Source organism: Esox lucius, chromosome 18, assembly GCF_011004845.1.
Source record: "Esox lucius isolate fEsoLuc1 chromosome 18, fEsoLuc1.pri, whole genome shotgun sequence".
NCBI lineage: Eukaryota > Metazoa > Chordata > Actinopteri > Esociformes > Esocidae > Esox > Esox lucius.
Genome location: NC_047586.1, coordinates 6582666 through 6598104, shown reverse-complemented (window position 1 = coordinate 6598104; position 15439 = coordinate 6582666). Strand labels below are relative to the sequence as shown.

General features: G+C 46.3%; 2 protein-coding genes across 6 annotated transcripts in view; both read left to right on the top strand.

Moving 5' to 3' along the window:
- Positions 1–2220, top strand: part of LOC105017818 (T-lymphoma invasion and metastasis-inducing protein 2) — a 39542-nt gene extending 37322 nt beyond the window's left edge. For all 3 annotated transcript variants that reach the window (XM_020056441.3, XM_010882728.4, XM_010882729.4), the window contains exons 22-25: positions 167–275; positions 399–457; positions 669–847; positions 962–2220. In XM_020056441.3, coding sequence (XP_019912000.2) covers positions 167–275; positions 399–457; positions 669–847; positions 962–1634 — 1020 coding nt within the window. In that variant the 3' untranslated portion in view covers positions 1635–2220. The remainder of the gene's footprint in view (positions 1–166; positions 276–398; positions 458–668; positions 848–961) is intronic.
- Positions 2221–3478: 1258 nt separating this feature from the next.
- LOC105017817 lies at positions 3479–11186 on the top strand. 3 transcript variants are annotated; one of them, XM_010882727.5, is made up of 3 exons: positions 3479–4343; positions 8550–8607; positions 9120–11186. In XM_010882727.5, exons 2-3 carry the CDS (start codon positions 8570–8572, stop codon positions 10222–10224), a joined length of 1143 nt encoding a protein of 380 aa, XP_010881029.3. In that variant the 5' UTR covers positions 3479–4343; positions 8550–8569; the 3' UTR covers positions 10225–11186. The 3 variants fall into 3 exon arrangements, with proteins under 3 accessions (XP_010881029.3, XP_019911615.3, XP_019911614.3); XM_020056056.3 differs by lacking the exon at positions 3479–4343 and adding an exon at positions 8076–8473; XM_020056055.3 differs by lacking the exon at positions 3479–4343 and having other exon boundaries at positions 8076–8607.
- The last annotated feature ends 4253 nt before the right edge of the window (positions 11187–15439 follow it).

The following is a 15439-nucleotide window of genomic DNA, read 5'->3' as shown; positions in this document are numbered from 1 at the left end:
GAGGATTCCTGCTGGGGAAAACCCCATACGAATTTGCACACAGTCTATGCAGGCAGTCTTCTAAATGGCATAAGTACATCACAGTAGCATACCGTCACCGCAAATGAATGGCAGAGCGAGTGCCTCAACCATCAGCCGGCTTCACTGAATGAATTCCTCTTCCCAGGTAACAGAGATCTCCATGGGGGAGTTCCTCGTCCACTCCTCTTTGAAGTGGCTCAACCCTCCCTCAACCCTGGGACGCATGAGGAAAGATCCTGAGCTAACACTGTTTGGTGAGTGGAGCTTTTATTTACTAGATCGGCTGCTTTGCCTTGTGTTTGAAAAGCGTGAAAGCATCTCTCCGCCACAAAAATATATCTTGACTGAAATGTAGTTGCTCTCGTCTTTGTCCTTAGTTTTCAAGAGGGCAGTGATTCTGGTGTGCCGTGACAGCGGCAAGATGAAGAAGAGGATGGTGAGTCTCTGCACTGCTCAAACACATCTGATACCGTAACGATAACATCACGTTAACAATGGCATGTTACACTAACCAATCAATCAATCAACCAAATGTATTTATAAAGCCCTTTTTACAACAGCAGTTGTCACAAAGTGCTTTACAGAGACACCCTAACGCCATGTCACTAACGGTCTAATGCACGTTTTTGTTCCTGTGTTTGTGACAGACCACAACACGTTCAGGTGACCTGGACCCCTTCAAGTTCCGTTGGCTCATTCCAGTGTCGGCAGTGCAGGTTCGCCTGGGGAACACCACAGGAACAGAGAACCCTTGCATCTGGGAGCTGGTCCACACAAAGTCTCAGGTGGAAGGCAGACCAGAGAGAGTGTTTCAGCTGTGCAGCAGGTGAGGGATGATGGACGTTGTAACTGTCTTTAAAAAAGCTTATGGAGCAAAATATATGGCAGTGAAATGATCCCAACTGAAATGATCTCGAATGGCTCCACTTGTCTTTTCCAGTGATTTGGAGAATAAGGCCAGTGTCGTAAAAGCTCTTCGCTCTCTTCGGGACTGCACACGTAGGCCCCTCCTATCAGAAGGGGACCCTAGAGAGCACCTGGGTTCACTACGCAGGACCCAGCAGGCAGCAGCCAACGTTGGTTCATGTCGAAGACAACAGCGCCATCAAGTGCCCGGGAGGACTGCAGGCCAACAGAACTGCTCCAATGATGCCAACTTGTGCAGCGGTGGCCTCAACCCCGCCCCTGGAGACACCTGCTCGGAGCCCCAGCTCCCCAATCGCTCCACCACCGGCATTCCCGGCCTGGAGGGTGCCGCGCTGGGCAAGAGAGCCAGGCTTTGCTCCCTAACCAGCGCCCTGGAGGCCCAGCTCCAGAGACTTAACTTCACAGAGGAGGCCGGGCCAAGGGGCATAGGGACACAGCAGGAGCCACTCAGACAGGGTGTCCAGTCCCACTGGAGCCACCCTGATGCCCAGGGGAGGGCTAATGGTCTGCAGGGGAGCCAGAGGGCCCAGAGTCCAGGGGCGCTGGACAACGACTCCCAGTGTATGGACCTCAACACCCTACTGGGGAGGGACTTCAGTGTGCAGAGCCTGACCTCTGTAGTCAATGAGGACTGCTTCTACGACGCCGTTATGGGGATACAGAAGGCCGCCATTCCGACACTATAGGGCTCCTTGAGGGAGTATCCCTTAGATGCTGATTGTGGTTCTGTCGTGCCTTTTCACCACTAATGGTTGAGGTTAGGATTGGGAGACGGGTAGCTTATCCTAGATCTGTAACTAGCGAAAAGCTCACCCCGGAGAGCTGATGAGCACTACAGGAGGTACAGGTCCTAGTCCCGACACTTATCACACTGCCTATATTAGAGCCTGGCAGAGGTGCTATGGACTAGAAGATGAATCTCCTTAATGTGCTTACTCTGCTGAGTTGGCTGCAACTGGAGAACTAAGCTCTGTTCACATTTACTTGACTTGACTTAATCCTTTCAGCTCCCACTGGAGCAAAGGTCTCAAGGTCCCATAGTTGAAGTAAAATGTCAAATCACACAAAGCTTTCTATTTAAATTGCTTTTTTTTTTGACAAAAGCAGCTAGTTGTTAGTTCAAGACTGGAATTGCTTGATTAATGAAAAAAAGTCTGATATTCTGTATATTTTACTGAATCCTATTTATGTTTTGTCTATTTTTGGTAATACTAAGAAAAACGTAATAGTAATACATTTCTATTTAATTGACTGTATGAAGTTAAAACAACATTGATGTGATTTATTACTTTGAGAATGTTTTAATTATTTGTTATCATTATTCATACTTTTAGCTGAACTGTATTTATTATGTAATAACGTATATTATTTTCATACAATTGAAATTGTACAGTTAAAGTAAAATGCTGTAATATTTAATAATAAAAAAAGCTCTCAAACATGGCTTGTCCTGTAGTTATCAGCTACTCCATGTCTTATCCACTAGACACCAAACTGGCACCAAAGAAAGTGACTATGAATGTTTAGCAGTAAAGAAAGATGCTAATTAGTCCTACAGTTTAGCAGTTCATTTCACTCGCATTTCAGAGGCTGAAGTACATCAATGACTGTGGAGGTGAGGTTCTAGTGAATAAAACTAGATACTGCAGGGAGGTGGGCTTGCTAGCTAGGGCAGTTAAGGGGGCTAGCTAGCTAGTGTAGAGATGGGGTTCACTAGCTGGTGAAGAGAAGGGACTAGCTAGCTAGCGCAGGAAGGGGGGTTAGCTAGCTAGCTAGCGTAGGGGGCTAACTAGGTAGTGTGGGGAGGGGCCTAGCTATCTAGTGTAGGGAGGGTAGCTAGCTAGTGCACGGAGAGATCTTTTGTTCAGAATCTCAGCACCAGCACAATGATTCATAATTGCTGGCCCTCTATCCAGGTCTTTTTGTTCACATGTCCGCGTGCGATGTTAATCGTATGTGGGTGTGGGCTGTCAGCCAGTCCATCATGAAATGGAACAGAGGGAGTAGTAGGATTTAGAAGGACGGGGAAAATGTTTTCCTCTCATTTGGTGTAGTTCTCAGGGAATGTCCTTGGTCGCCGTAGGTACAGTGGTGATCCAGAGGCCAGACAAAAATAAAGACACACAGATACGAATTGGGGACACGCGCACACACACACACACACACACACACACACATACGCTCAGTCAATAGCAAGAGAGGTTCAGGGTATGCGGGCCAACATAATATGTAACAGATTGCTTAAAGGGAAAACAGGAGACTGTGTGATGGTAGGCTGGTTCGGTTGCCACAGTAACACCTGTTTGAAGGACCATAAAGACAGCCCACTATGTGCAAGCCTCCGCTGCCTGAACGCGCAGAGGAGAGCGTGAACTCACTTCAAAGTGCCTACTGCCTACTAGAAAAAGGGGCTTGGAAAGGAGGCTGAAGTGTCGATCTCAGCAGTGGGGGGATTAGCGGAAGAGTGGATGACAGAGGAATGAGGAATGGCTGGATCTGAATCCATCTCTTGGTGCAGACTGGAGGAGGGCCGGAGGCTGGGCTTCACAGATACTGGCAGCAGCTCCTCTGAAATGATCCACTTTTGAAGGCAGTCATTCCAGGAGAGCCTGGTCCTACCTCCTTCTCTTCCTTCCGCTCTCACCTCCTCTTTCTCCTCCTCCCGTTCGTAATTCCTCCCTCTCCTGTCCATTCTGTCAGAACTCTGTCCGCCTGCCACGGTACAACTACCCCCCTTGTCTGACAAGCCTCATGGTCGTTGCTCTGCCATGAGCAGCAGCAGGGACTGCAGCTCCACTACAAGATTACAGCAGCACAGCATCAACCGCACAGACAGACATCAACCGCACAGAGAGACATCAACCGCACAGACAAAAATCAGTGGCTGAGGCCAAGGACAAATAGTCGCCACTTTGCTCCCCAAACCAGGCACACGAATCGACACGCAAACTGAGGTGAAGAGGAAATTCAGCAACTCTTGGGAGGATACAGAAACAGAGGAACTAGCCCCACAGACTACACTTGGACACTACGGGGGGCTCCACAGCCTTCCAGATTGAGATACTTGGGCACTGTTCTCATGATTGCAGCCTCAGCAGCGGGGAGCTGGCTGGCTCTGGATTCAGCTAACTGGGTTCTCAAGGAACAACAGCTAATGGAATTCGCTTGTGCCGAAATCAACTAGCCTGCATTCAACAACTGACGATCATCACGCCTGAGGCTGGTCTCTCCCCACGTCCACCTCGATTTGGCCTTTGTCCAGGCGTCAACTAGCACTCACCGACTTAACCGGTGCCAACACACGTATGTGCACACCCACTGGCAAAATCTCTCAGAGGAGGAACGTTCTGTTTTGCATTGTGTGACTGGATGAACATAAGATGGACAGAACAGCGGTAAGTGTGTGTTGGTAGTGTGTACCTTTCTTCTCTCAGTTCACGTTTGATTGAAGTATTTGGTCGACATCTGCTGTTAGACAGACCACAGCTATTCACAATAATATACAGTTGGACTGTGACGTGTCTACGGGCGACAGTTTGTTTACACTACCACATCTGTTAGCAGCTTGGACATGTTTGGGAAAGCCAGATAGATTGCCATCCTCCAGGTTCTATAAACTTTGCAGCCAGATTGTTTGGCTTATCCAATCAGGGAGCCGGGAATGGGTTCCATCATTTTCGTCATCATTCCAATACTCCATTATCAATAGAATTCTCAGAGAAACGCCTTGTCATTTAACCGTTCATGCTGATCCATTTATGATGTGAAAAGGATCAAATACTGTCCTGTAAATGATGATTGCATGGCGGTGCCTCAAGGATGAGAAAACAGCATCAACCCAATTGCTGACAGATAAAAGGGAGGCCATTGCCTCTTCACTGTGGGAGTAAATAGGTCATTTATATCCCTGTATGTATGAAGACTTAAAGTTAATTCCTCCTTGCTGTGCTTGGTACCTTTGCTGCTCATGCAAAACTATTTCAATCTTTTTTACCTGGTCCTTTGGCTACTGCAAAGTGATACCTTCAGCTGATGATACATGAGATACTGTACCACGTTTTCCATTTCTCTGGCCTTGTAGTCTAGCGATATTAACATCAAAGTTTGGTGTAAAAAAAAAATAAAAAAAGAGAGAAATTCCCTAGTGTCACATTAAAATTCTAAAATAACACAAAAATTTAACATTTCTCATTGCTGGAATGCAATAACAAACCATCTGTGAGTTTTGTAATCGCGTACTTTTAAAATTGAAAATGATTCTTTAATTTTCCTTTTTAACTGAAATACTTAAATATTATTTGTCAGTCTGGTGCTAAAACCTTTTTCCTTTTAAATACAGAATTGTAAAATAAGCTCAGGACTTTTATCGGGCTTTAAAGAGAGAACAATAAACAGAACAGAAACATATAAAGAATACCAAACTAATCATGGATCTGCATTGCCCGGTTGTAATTAATTACTATTTTAACTACAACCCTATAAAAACAAAAGGCGGCAAAACCTAAGGATTTAAACCTTTTTTTCAAAACAGGCTTCGAACACACAGGCTGTGAACATTCTAGAAGTTAAAGCCCTGCTTGCCGTCTGAAATTAACATGACTTTCTTGTTTGTAAGAATTCTGTGTTGGATCCTGTTTAGTTTTAAACCCTCATTACAAATTTGCCTCCGGCTTTCAATTTCTATTCCTCTGTGGAAGTGCCAAAAGAATAACTGTGCCAAACGATGGTCCTCAGTTATGCTCACATTCATCATTAAAGCACATTACCGTCCTGAATAATGAGCCCTATTGGGGAGAGCAGTAACATGTTATCCGTACCGCGTACTACTATCCCACAGGAATGATAGTAGTGGAAAGGAATAACAAGAAACAAGGAAGACATGTACGAGGCGCAGTAGAACAGGCTGGAACTTCAGTGAGTAGAGGCCAGGCCGCGGAACTGGGAAAAACTCAGCTCTAATCTCCTGAGAGTTGTCAATGGTTCCCGTCTTCCTCCTTGGCCACGGCCCAGATGCCGAAACTAGTGCTCTAATAAGTGAATTGGGTGACATTCGTGACCCAGGCCGCGTCTTCCCACGATCCCCCTCTGGGCGCTGGGCTGATCAAACACACTACATACCCTTGTATAGCCCCGGGAGTGAAGGACTACATGGTGTGCTCGTATGGTCAACATGTATCGCAAATATATCAATAATGTCCCATTTTGCCGCAGACATTCGCGACGTTCGAATGAATGATGTGCGTCTCGTAGCGACATTATGTTCTGTCAGTTGGTGTTTACTTGTCCTCGGGGTCACAGAGGAATAACCTTGTCTGCCTGTGTACTCAGGAGAGTATTGGCAATGACACACAGAGAATTCCAAAAAGCCTGCTGCCTTGGGAAGAAACATTTCAGAGGACAACTCATTCAGGCTGAAATACGAGTCTTTATTTCAGAGAAACAAGGGCATCTAATCATGACACAATAGTCTAGAAGAAATTCCCAGGGCAACAGTGATCTAACTAAACATCTAATACTAAGTGACACATAACTATGATGATAAAACATATTACAAAATCCAGTGAGGCCTTAAAGAGTTCTTTATTATTTTTGTCATTGATTAGATGTGAATGTTTGATTAACCCACACACACATGCACCTTTACAGTTTTAATTACTTTACAGATTTTTATGTCTGAGACAGCAGGTCCAAAAGTTGACTGTCTCTAAGAGAGGAATGTATACTGGAACCTAGACTGTCCCTTAGAGGGCAATGTATACTGGGACGTAGACTGTCCCTTAGAGGGCAATGTATACTGGGACGTAGACTGTCCCTTAGAGGGGAATGTATACTGGGACGTAGACTGTCCCTTAGAGGGGAATGTATACTGGAAAACGTACATTGTCCTTAGAGGGGAATGTATGCTGGAACGTAGACTGTCCCTTAGAGAGTAATGTATACTGGGACGTAGACTGTCCCTTAGAGAGTAATGTATACTGGGACGTAGACTGTCCCTTAGAGGGGAATGTATACTGAAACAGTCTCTTAGAACTGAATGTATACTGAGACATAGACTGTCTGTTAGAGGGGAATGTATACTGGAACGTAGACTGCCCTTGGAGGGGAGCATATACTGGAACATAGACTGTCTCTTAGAAGGGAATGTATTGTGGGACGTAGACTGTCCCTGATATTGCCCAGTGTTACACTACGGTGGGGGGTTAACACTGACATTTCTTCGGGGCACACTGGTAGAGAACGGGTGCATAAACAGAGCAGGGATGAGTTTTCCTAATGAGAACAACAGCTGTGGTAATGATGGTGGTGGCATTTCCCCTCCCCTCTGCTTGCTGCCTCTGGGGTGGAGGGATGCAAACCGGGCCTGGGGGGCAGACTGCAGACCCACACCACTTACCTGTAACGGGCCAACGTGAGTGTGCAGACTGGCAGAGGTCAAAACGATCTCTGTCTGTAATATTTTCCCAGTCCGACGAATAGATGTAGTCTTTCTCTTCACACAAGAGAAAAGAAAGGGGAAAGGGGATGGGGGATGGGGGAGGCAATTTGGTTGTGGAACAGTGAGTTTGATATGTGCCCGAGGAGACAGTAAAAGCCTCAGATTTTCGCGTGCATTCAAAACTGCGCCCTACACCTGGCATGGTGAACTCTTTCCTACAGGATCCCCATGGACCGTAGTGAAAGGCAGTAGTGAACTACATGGGGAATAGGGCGGACTTGGGGACGCAGGGATAATAGCCCTCTGGTAATGGTTCCTGTTGGGGCACGATACGATGCTTTCCCCTTCGCTGACGTCAGTGTGAATATGTACAGGCGGGGGATTACTGGCTGGAAGGATAGGTTGACTGCTGTGGGGTTACCGACACCGTGTGTGTCCCATCTCCACAGTAATGGGGGGGCTGGGGGGGGGGGGGGGGGGGGGGGGTTCGGTCTTATCTGTGCACCGCAGTCGGCCGTAGTTCATGCGGTCACTTGAAGGGCGCCGCCATCGAATGCGTCGGCTGCAAGGCAAAAGGACACAGGCGCGGGTCTTCGCATTCAGTTTCTATTGTTCCCACCGAGAGACGACTCACGATAAACACAACACAAAGCCACCGTCGAAAAAGAACACAAGTGACAAATCAGAGCTCAGAACCCTCGACTGTCTAAATGATATATTGAACCAATTAAATGGAAACCAAAAATATCCTGAACTGCACCTTTCAGTCAGACGTTTGAAATCTGCCGCGGTGTCGAATATTAGCTCATCGCTGTCTTTAATCGTCACATTCTCTGATTGCTCCTTGGCTGCGAGGGCATTACCTATCCAGCTGTTCGTCTCAATCAGTGACCTTCAGGCTACACTAGTCCAGTTCTTTAAACACTCTCACACCACAGTGCTGCTCTGATTTGCAGTATTTCTCCTGGTCCATCCACTCAGTTCTGCTTAGTGGTACTGTGACTCACAGGCAACAAGGATGTGAGGCTGGCGCATTCTTTATGGGACACTTAAAAGGATGGAATTGTATGTTCTGTTGCTAAGGAGATGGTAAGAGGAAGTGTGAATCGTTAATCTGCTCTCCCTATTTTTCTGTTACAACTATTTTCTTCTCTTCTGTGACCAGACAATATTAAGAAGAGACCGATGCACCATGGAACGCGGGCCAAGACGCCACACAAAAGGTAAGGATTCTTTTCTCCCCTTACGCACCACAACAACAGACCAACTATCCGCGAAAGGGAAACGGGTTAATTTACGCTGTCATCAGATTCAGAACGTCACTACCAAAGACAGACGAAATCTTTTTAGAAATAACTAACTACAGTAAATGACTAAGATAGTTTCAAAAAGAGATCTTTTTTTCACTGAGTTCAAATACGAAAGAAAAATTTTACCTTACGGCTGAAGTAAACTAGCTGTTCGTTGTAAAAGAGTAACCCACTTTCCAAGGAAGGACACTGCAGCTTTAAATGCACATAATTGAGCTTTTAAATGAACACCACAAAACTCAGCCTCACAAAGCCAGGGATACAGAGTCAATACGCAGCCAAACAGAAATCGCTCACTCGCATTTATCCTCCCTAAAAAGAAGGAGAAAAAGAGCCGAGCGCAGTCCCCGTCACTGTGCATCATCCGTCTGATCGTCACGCCTGCTCCCTCAGTTCAATTTTCATTTCGTTTTTTTTCTTCGCAGCCCACTGGAGCCTGCACTGAGGAATTATCTGCTGTCAGAACCCGTGCCTGTGCTTGGCGACCGGGGGGAGAGAGGAAGCCCGGCTCCGGCCGCAGCAAGAGGTGAGACGGGGGGTGCGGGGGGGTTTGGTGGCTCCGCAACCCCGGCGATGGCTTCCTCCGCCATGCAGATCCTCGCCTTCGCCCTGGCGCTGCTCGGCGTCCTGGGTGCCACCGTGGCCACGCTGCTGCCCAACTGGAAGGTGAGCGCGGACGTGGGCTCCAACATCATGACGGCCATCTCACAGATGCAGGGCCTGTGGATGGACTGCACCTGGTACAGCACTGGCGTGTTCAGCTGCACCCTGAAGTACTCGGTGCTGTCGCTGCCCGCCTACCTGCAGACGGCCCGCACCACCATGGTGCTGTCCTGCATGACGGCCTGCCTGGGCCTCTGCCTCGCCGCCCTGGGGCTCAAGTGCACCCGCTGGGGGGGAAGCCGTCGGGCGAAGGGCCATGCCGCCACCGCCGCGGGCGTCTGCTTCATCGCGGCGGGCGTACTCTGCCTGGTGCCCGCCTCCTGGTTCACCAATGAGGTCATCACCACCTTCCTGGACACCAAGGTCCCCGAGAGCAGCAAGTACGAGCCAGGGGGGGCCGTGTACGCCACCTTCGTCTCCGCCGGCTTCCTGCTGGCCAGCGGGGTCATCTTTTGTCTGTCCTGCGCCGGGAGAAGGAAGCGGCAGTTGGACTTCACCTCCACCTCCACCTCCACCTCCTTCCCTGACAAACTACTGCAGCAGCAGATTGACAAGGAGCGGCTACAGCGCGACGAGCTACAGCGTGACCTGATACAGCGCGGCGAGCTACAGCGTGACCTGACACAGCGCGAGCAACTGCAACAGAAGCAGAAGGACTTTGAACAGCAGACGTCACCCAACGAGCAGTCGAGCCGTGAGCAGCTACTCTGGAGTAACAAAGGGCCTCAGGACAAGGTCCAAGTGGTGGACGACGTCCAGCAGGAGAAGCCGCTACACGAGGACAAGGCAACGCAACAGTTCTACTCCCCGTCCAGAGTCCCCCCAAAAGACGCCCGGGCTGGCTACAGCCTGAAAGACTATGTCTAACACGTTCTTCCCGTAGAACCTGCTCCAGTGAAGCGGGGCATATGGGCAGAATCGCCGAGGACATTCCACTAGCTGCCTTTGTGAGAGGGAGAGTGGAGGAGGGGAGGAAGGTAATGACTTTGACAGCCTTATCGCCCCCTCTCATCTGTTCTTTCTCGCTACCGCAAGCACAAGCAGTAAAGGTACTCCTGAACACAGCCCCCGGATCCAGACTCTGCCTCCCCAACTACTGCGGTGGTGATGGGGGAGACCGGTGCAGGGCAGCAGGGCATTAGGGTGGAGGAGACGTGTTGTAAAATGCGCCGGAGTAGCACAAGTGCAGTAGATCCAGTGGCAGGTTCCTTTAAAACTGATGTGGCGGTTTTTCCATACCAAAGGTTTCAATGAGTACAGGAAAAGTGCTGCGGACGATTAGCTGCTAATATTACGAAATCAGAACTTTTGCATGGCAGGCCGCTGTGAGGGTTCAAGCAGGGAAGACGTAAAAGCCATTCTTTGCAAGCTTTCTGCCTTGAGAGATTCTACCATATTTTTTAAAACTAAACAGACTGATTGATATTCAGTCTCCTTCACATGCTATCTAACTGTATTTTTTTTTAAATAATGCAGTGGAATGCAAAGTAGTTAGAGAAACATAGCCGCCAAAGCTCGTGCCTAAAATTAATGTGAGGGGGAAATGAAACCGTCCGTAAAGGACAATTAAGGGAAGATTCGAGAAGTGAAAAGCGTTTCAGATTCCCACCAACATGACAGACAAACATCCAGTCCATCTTTTCCTGCGTGTGCTGAAGGAGGATGAGGTGCGCGGCAGCGCCGGCTGTCAGAGATAATGATCCTCTTTGCTTTCCCATTACCCTCTTGCTACGGCTGGACGCACACCGCTCATTTACTGCACACGCTCACACAGCCCTCCCCACACACACACACACACACACACCCATACACAGCCCTCCGCACACACACACACGTACACACACACACCCATACACCCCCCCCCCACACACACACACAACCATACACAGCCCTCCGCAAACACACACACACACATACACACCCATACACAGCCCTCTGCACGCGCACACACACACACACACATACACACACCCATTCAGAGCCCTCCCCACACACACACACACACATACACAGCCCCCACACCCACACACACAGACCCATACACAGCCCCCCCCCCCCCCCACACACACACACCCATACACAGCCCTCCCCACACATACATACACATACACAGCCCCCCCCCACACACACACACACACCCATACACCCCCCCACACCACACACACCAATGTCCTTCCTGTCTCTGCCTATCCCCCTGATTCCTCCCCCCCAGCCCCCCCCCCCCTTGCTGTGGGGGTAATGGGGTATTGTACCCAATCATCATAGCCGCAGGAGGCAGTGGTTGTTGGTCTGTTTCCGTGGCCAGGGGTCAGTCGTCACAAACTGCTGTCCCCTCGTGTTGACAGAGGGTAATAGGGGCTGCGTCCCGAATGGCACCCTATTCCCAGTTTAGGCTGCTTCTTTTCCGTGGTACGGCCACCAGGCATTAAGCATCTTAGCGTTCGGGATTCAGACAGATGCTTCTCGGGCGTGTGGCAGGGCTCGCCTACTCCCGTCCTCATGACAGTCTCACTACTGGGTCCTCATGACAGCTAAATATACACCACCGACCTGGGATCTGGGTGTGACGACTGATGAGCAGGATTCAGTTTAAAGGCGGGTTTGAATGTGGGAGATATCAAGCATGAGCTGGGTTAAAGTGCGATGCTGCTATTTTTTGGTGGGGGGGGGGGGCATTTGTAACTTTTCTTCAGAGCTTTTTCTCCTCACGTCAATACTACACATATGTCCTGTGTTTCTCCTACCTGTATTTAAGATGACTAAAATAACTACAAGGGCTGAATTGGAACATTTATATTATTATTTCAGATTTAGTTTTTGCAAAGTTGACTTTCTCAATGAATGTTCATAAAGGTGATTATGCCTGTGATCATAAGCCTACATACAGTTGATTTCTCATGGAACCATCACCTTTACTGTGCTTTCTGTTCTACATATTTACATTTGCAACATGAAATACAGGGAAATAAAAATATCTAGATTCTAGAGTAGAACAACGATAAAATAGTGCTTGACAACGCTTGTGCTTTCGCTTCTAATTTTTTTTTTGTAAATCTTTTGATATGATATTGCTTATTTGTCTTGATGTTTCATTTTAATTTACTTCATAGTTAAGGGCCTAACTTTGATGAGTGAATGTATGGTGGAAAATAAGGTTCTTGATAAAATCACTTTTCCACGTGATCGTCAATCCTCACGTCATTTTAACATGTTCTACTGTTTAGAATGTTTTTTTGATTGTTAATGGCTCATAATTGTAAAAAAGAAATTGCTCAAATGTCAACTTCTATAAAGGCTTTCAGAAATATCGTGATGCTTACCGCAATGAAGATGAATGGGACAATTGTAATGGTAACAAAGCATCATGATTGCAATATTCTAGTATTTTTCAACACAATGGCTGTTTATAGGCATAGTCAAAATGCAAAATGCTGGCAAAATAATTATAGCAGTATGGAGTTCTGGCAACAATGCAAGTCCTGTGTTTCATTAAAGCAAAAGGCTGTTACAGTCAAAATCAAAGCTATTACTTTTCCTCTGTAAAATAAAAAATATGTAATTGAAAGTCGAAAAATACTTTCAAATATGCTTTTTTTTTAATGACATTTGGCAACATGATACAAGGAAATTAAATAAAACCTATATTTTCCTCCACTCTCCTCCAATAGTGGCTAGAATAGATTGACTCCCCAAGTATCCTGTCTAAGAAAATATGCACATTAGATTGTGTAAAAGGGGATCTTCCCTCCCTTAAACATTGCACTGCTGTTTGTTGTCTGTCCGTGCCCAGACTTCTAACACCTACAGATAATAGGAGTGTGTGATATTAGGCTCGTCAGGCGACCGGCTCTGCTGTGCAAATTATTATCTACATACTGGGAGGGCACTCTGGCGTGAAATCAGCCTGCTGCAGACACAGCTGATCACTGTGACACACACACACACACACACTCACAAACACACACAGATTGAGTCTGATCATCTAGCTGGTTCTAATGTCCCCTCTAATTAATCAAATTACCTTACCCCAATTTTGTCCAAGACAGGTAGTTTCCTTTCCTCACAGATTTATCCCTTTAGGGTTTTTTGTTATTGTTTATCAGCACTAACCCTCCCAATTCTTAAAAAGTACAGTACAAAGAATTTGATTTATACATTATAGTATAAATGTTCTAATATAAGGGTATTGTATTTTTGGGATAATTTTCTCCTCAGATCTCTAAATCCTTGACACACTTCCAGCATTTCAACAGAGAAAATAAACTAACAGAAGATTATACCTTTAAGAAGTAATTACCTGTTCATTAACTCTGATCAATAGCATGAATTGGGAAGGGATTCCACCATCATCTACTCAGAGCTAACAGATCTATAACTACAATAACTACACAGATCTATAATGTAGGCCAACACCAGCAGAAGCCTATATTCTGTGGAAGAGGCTTTGCATCACAGAATTCGTAAAACCCAATAACCAGTCCCCCCAGGATTTCACTGAGATTTTATGTCTTATCTGCAGGCTAAAATGTTAGATTTTCTGTCCCAAACAGAAAAATGCCCAGATGAGCAAAGTTTGTTGATGTGTTGTTTCATTCAACAGTATTGTGTGGTAAATAAGCAGTGAATAGTTGAAATTGTGAGCTCTTTTTTGTACAGTGGCATTGGGCCAGCCTAATACATTAATTAGAGACGCTTTCAGGGATTTTTGGACACTTGTAAATGTGGCGCTGTCAAGCCAATACAGGTCCCCGCAAACGGTGTACTATGTCAGGTATGTGCCCCACGTCATCAAAACCACTCCCCTTCAGACGTGGAATTTCATGGGTAACTCGGGCATGTGCACATTAAAACAACATGTTACACATTCAGACGAAAATGGGAGGTTTAAAAAAAAAATAATCTGTTATTCGCAAGTCCCAAAACGTCATCTTCAATGCAACGATCTGACAGTTACAAAGAAGAGGGAAAAAAATCTGTGATCATGGAATACTGATGTGAGTTAATAACAGTCACCCTAAATTATTCTAGAGCACGGAAGTGAAAGTCCCAATGGGAAATGTTGTCTTCAACATTTTACAGGATTGTGGGTGATAAACCGCAAACACCTCGGCTCTGGTCGGGGTTGCGGTGAGTTTGGATTCTCAGCTCACTACTCTGCACAGGCCTCCTCTGTGTCATATGACAGAGCACTAGCAGGACGCTGACCACAAGGTGCGGACTGTCGCCTGAATAAAACTGGTGGTATTGACAAGTAGCAAGGTTCATTGTTAAATAATTCATTGTTCAAAAACAACTTCCATAAATGTAGGAGTGGACAATGGATAACGGCAGTCCTCATATCAACAGTGCATTTTTCTCAATCACCATACATCGACTGAATTATCATTCCCTCTAAGAGAAAACAGCCAATATTTTACCTGAGAGATTTTCGGTGGGAATTTATATAAATACGAGTGTAACAAACTCCCAAACCGTGCTCTGTCTAAGGTAACCTGTGTTCACCTACAATGTCTGTCATAGGTGCTATTCATTATTGATTACTGTTTTCACATTCACTTCAATAATTTAACAGGTGTGTGAAGGGAACTGTCTAAACGAAAATTCTCAGCTCTGGATTACACCTACAGATACTCACTTCCCATTGTTCGGGAGATCAGAAATGATTACACTATGATCGAGCACAACTGAAGTGCAAAGGTACTCCATGTAAAGAAATTGCAAAAAATAAATAAATGAGCACGGTCATATTTTTCTCTTTCTTGTGAGGTGTACAGACCAAGAAGATGCATTCTTATACATGCAACGGAAATCCTTAGCATTCCATTCAGCGCATTTCTGCCGTTACCAAGGTGAGTTTGACAGGTCATTACAAGAGTGTCATCAGTCGTTACTCTAACGGGAAAAGAACTGTGCAAGCAAGACGGGGGGAAATTCACCAGAGGGAAATGGAAGTACATTTAAAATGCCCTTTTTCAAATATTAACAACAACCTGTCTTTTATTCATCACAAACGCGGAGATATTTGTTAATATGTAGATAATGTCTGGCTGTACAAACTAAAGGGCAATTCTATTTATTCATT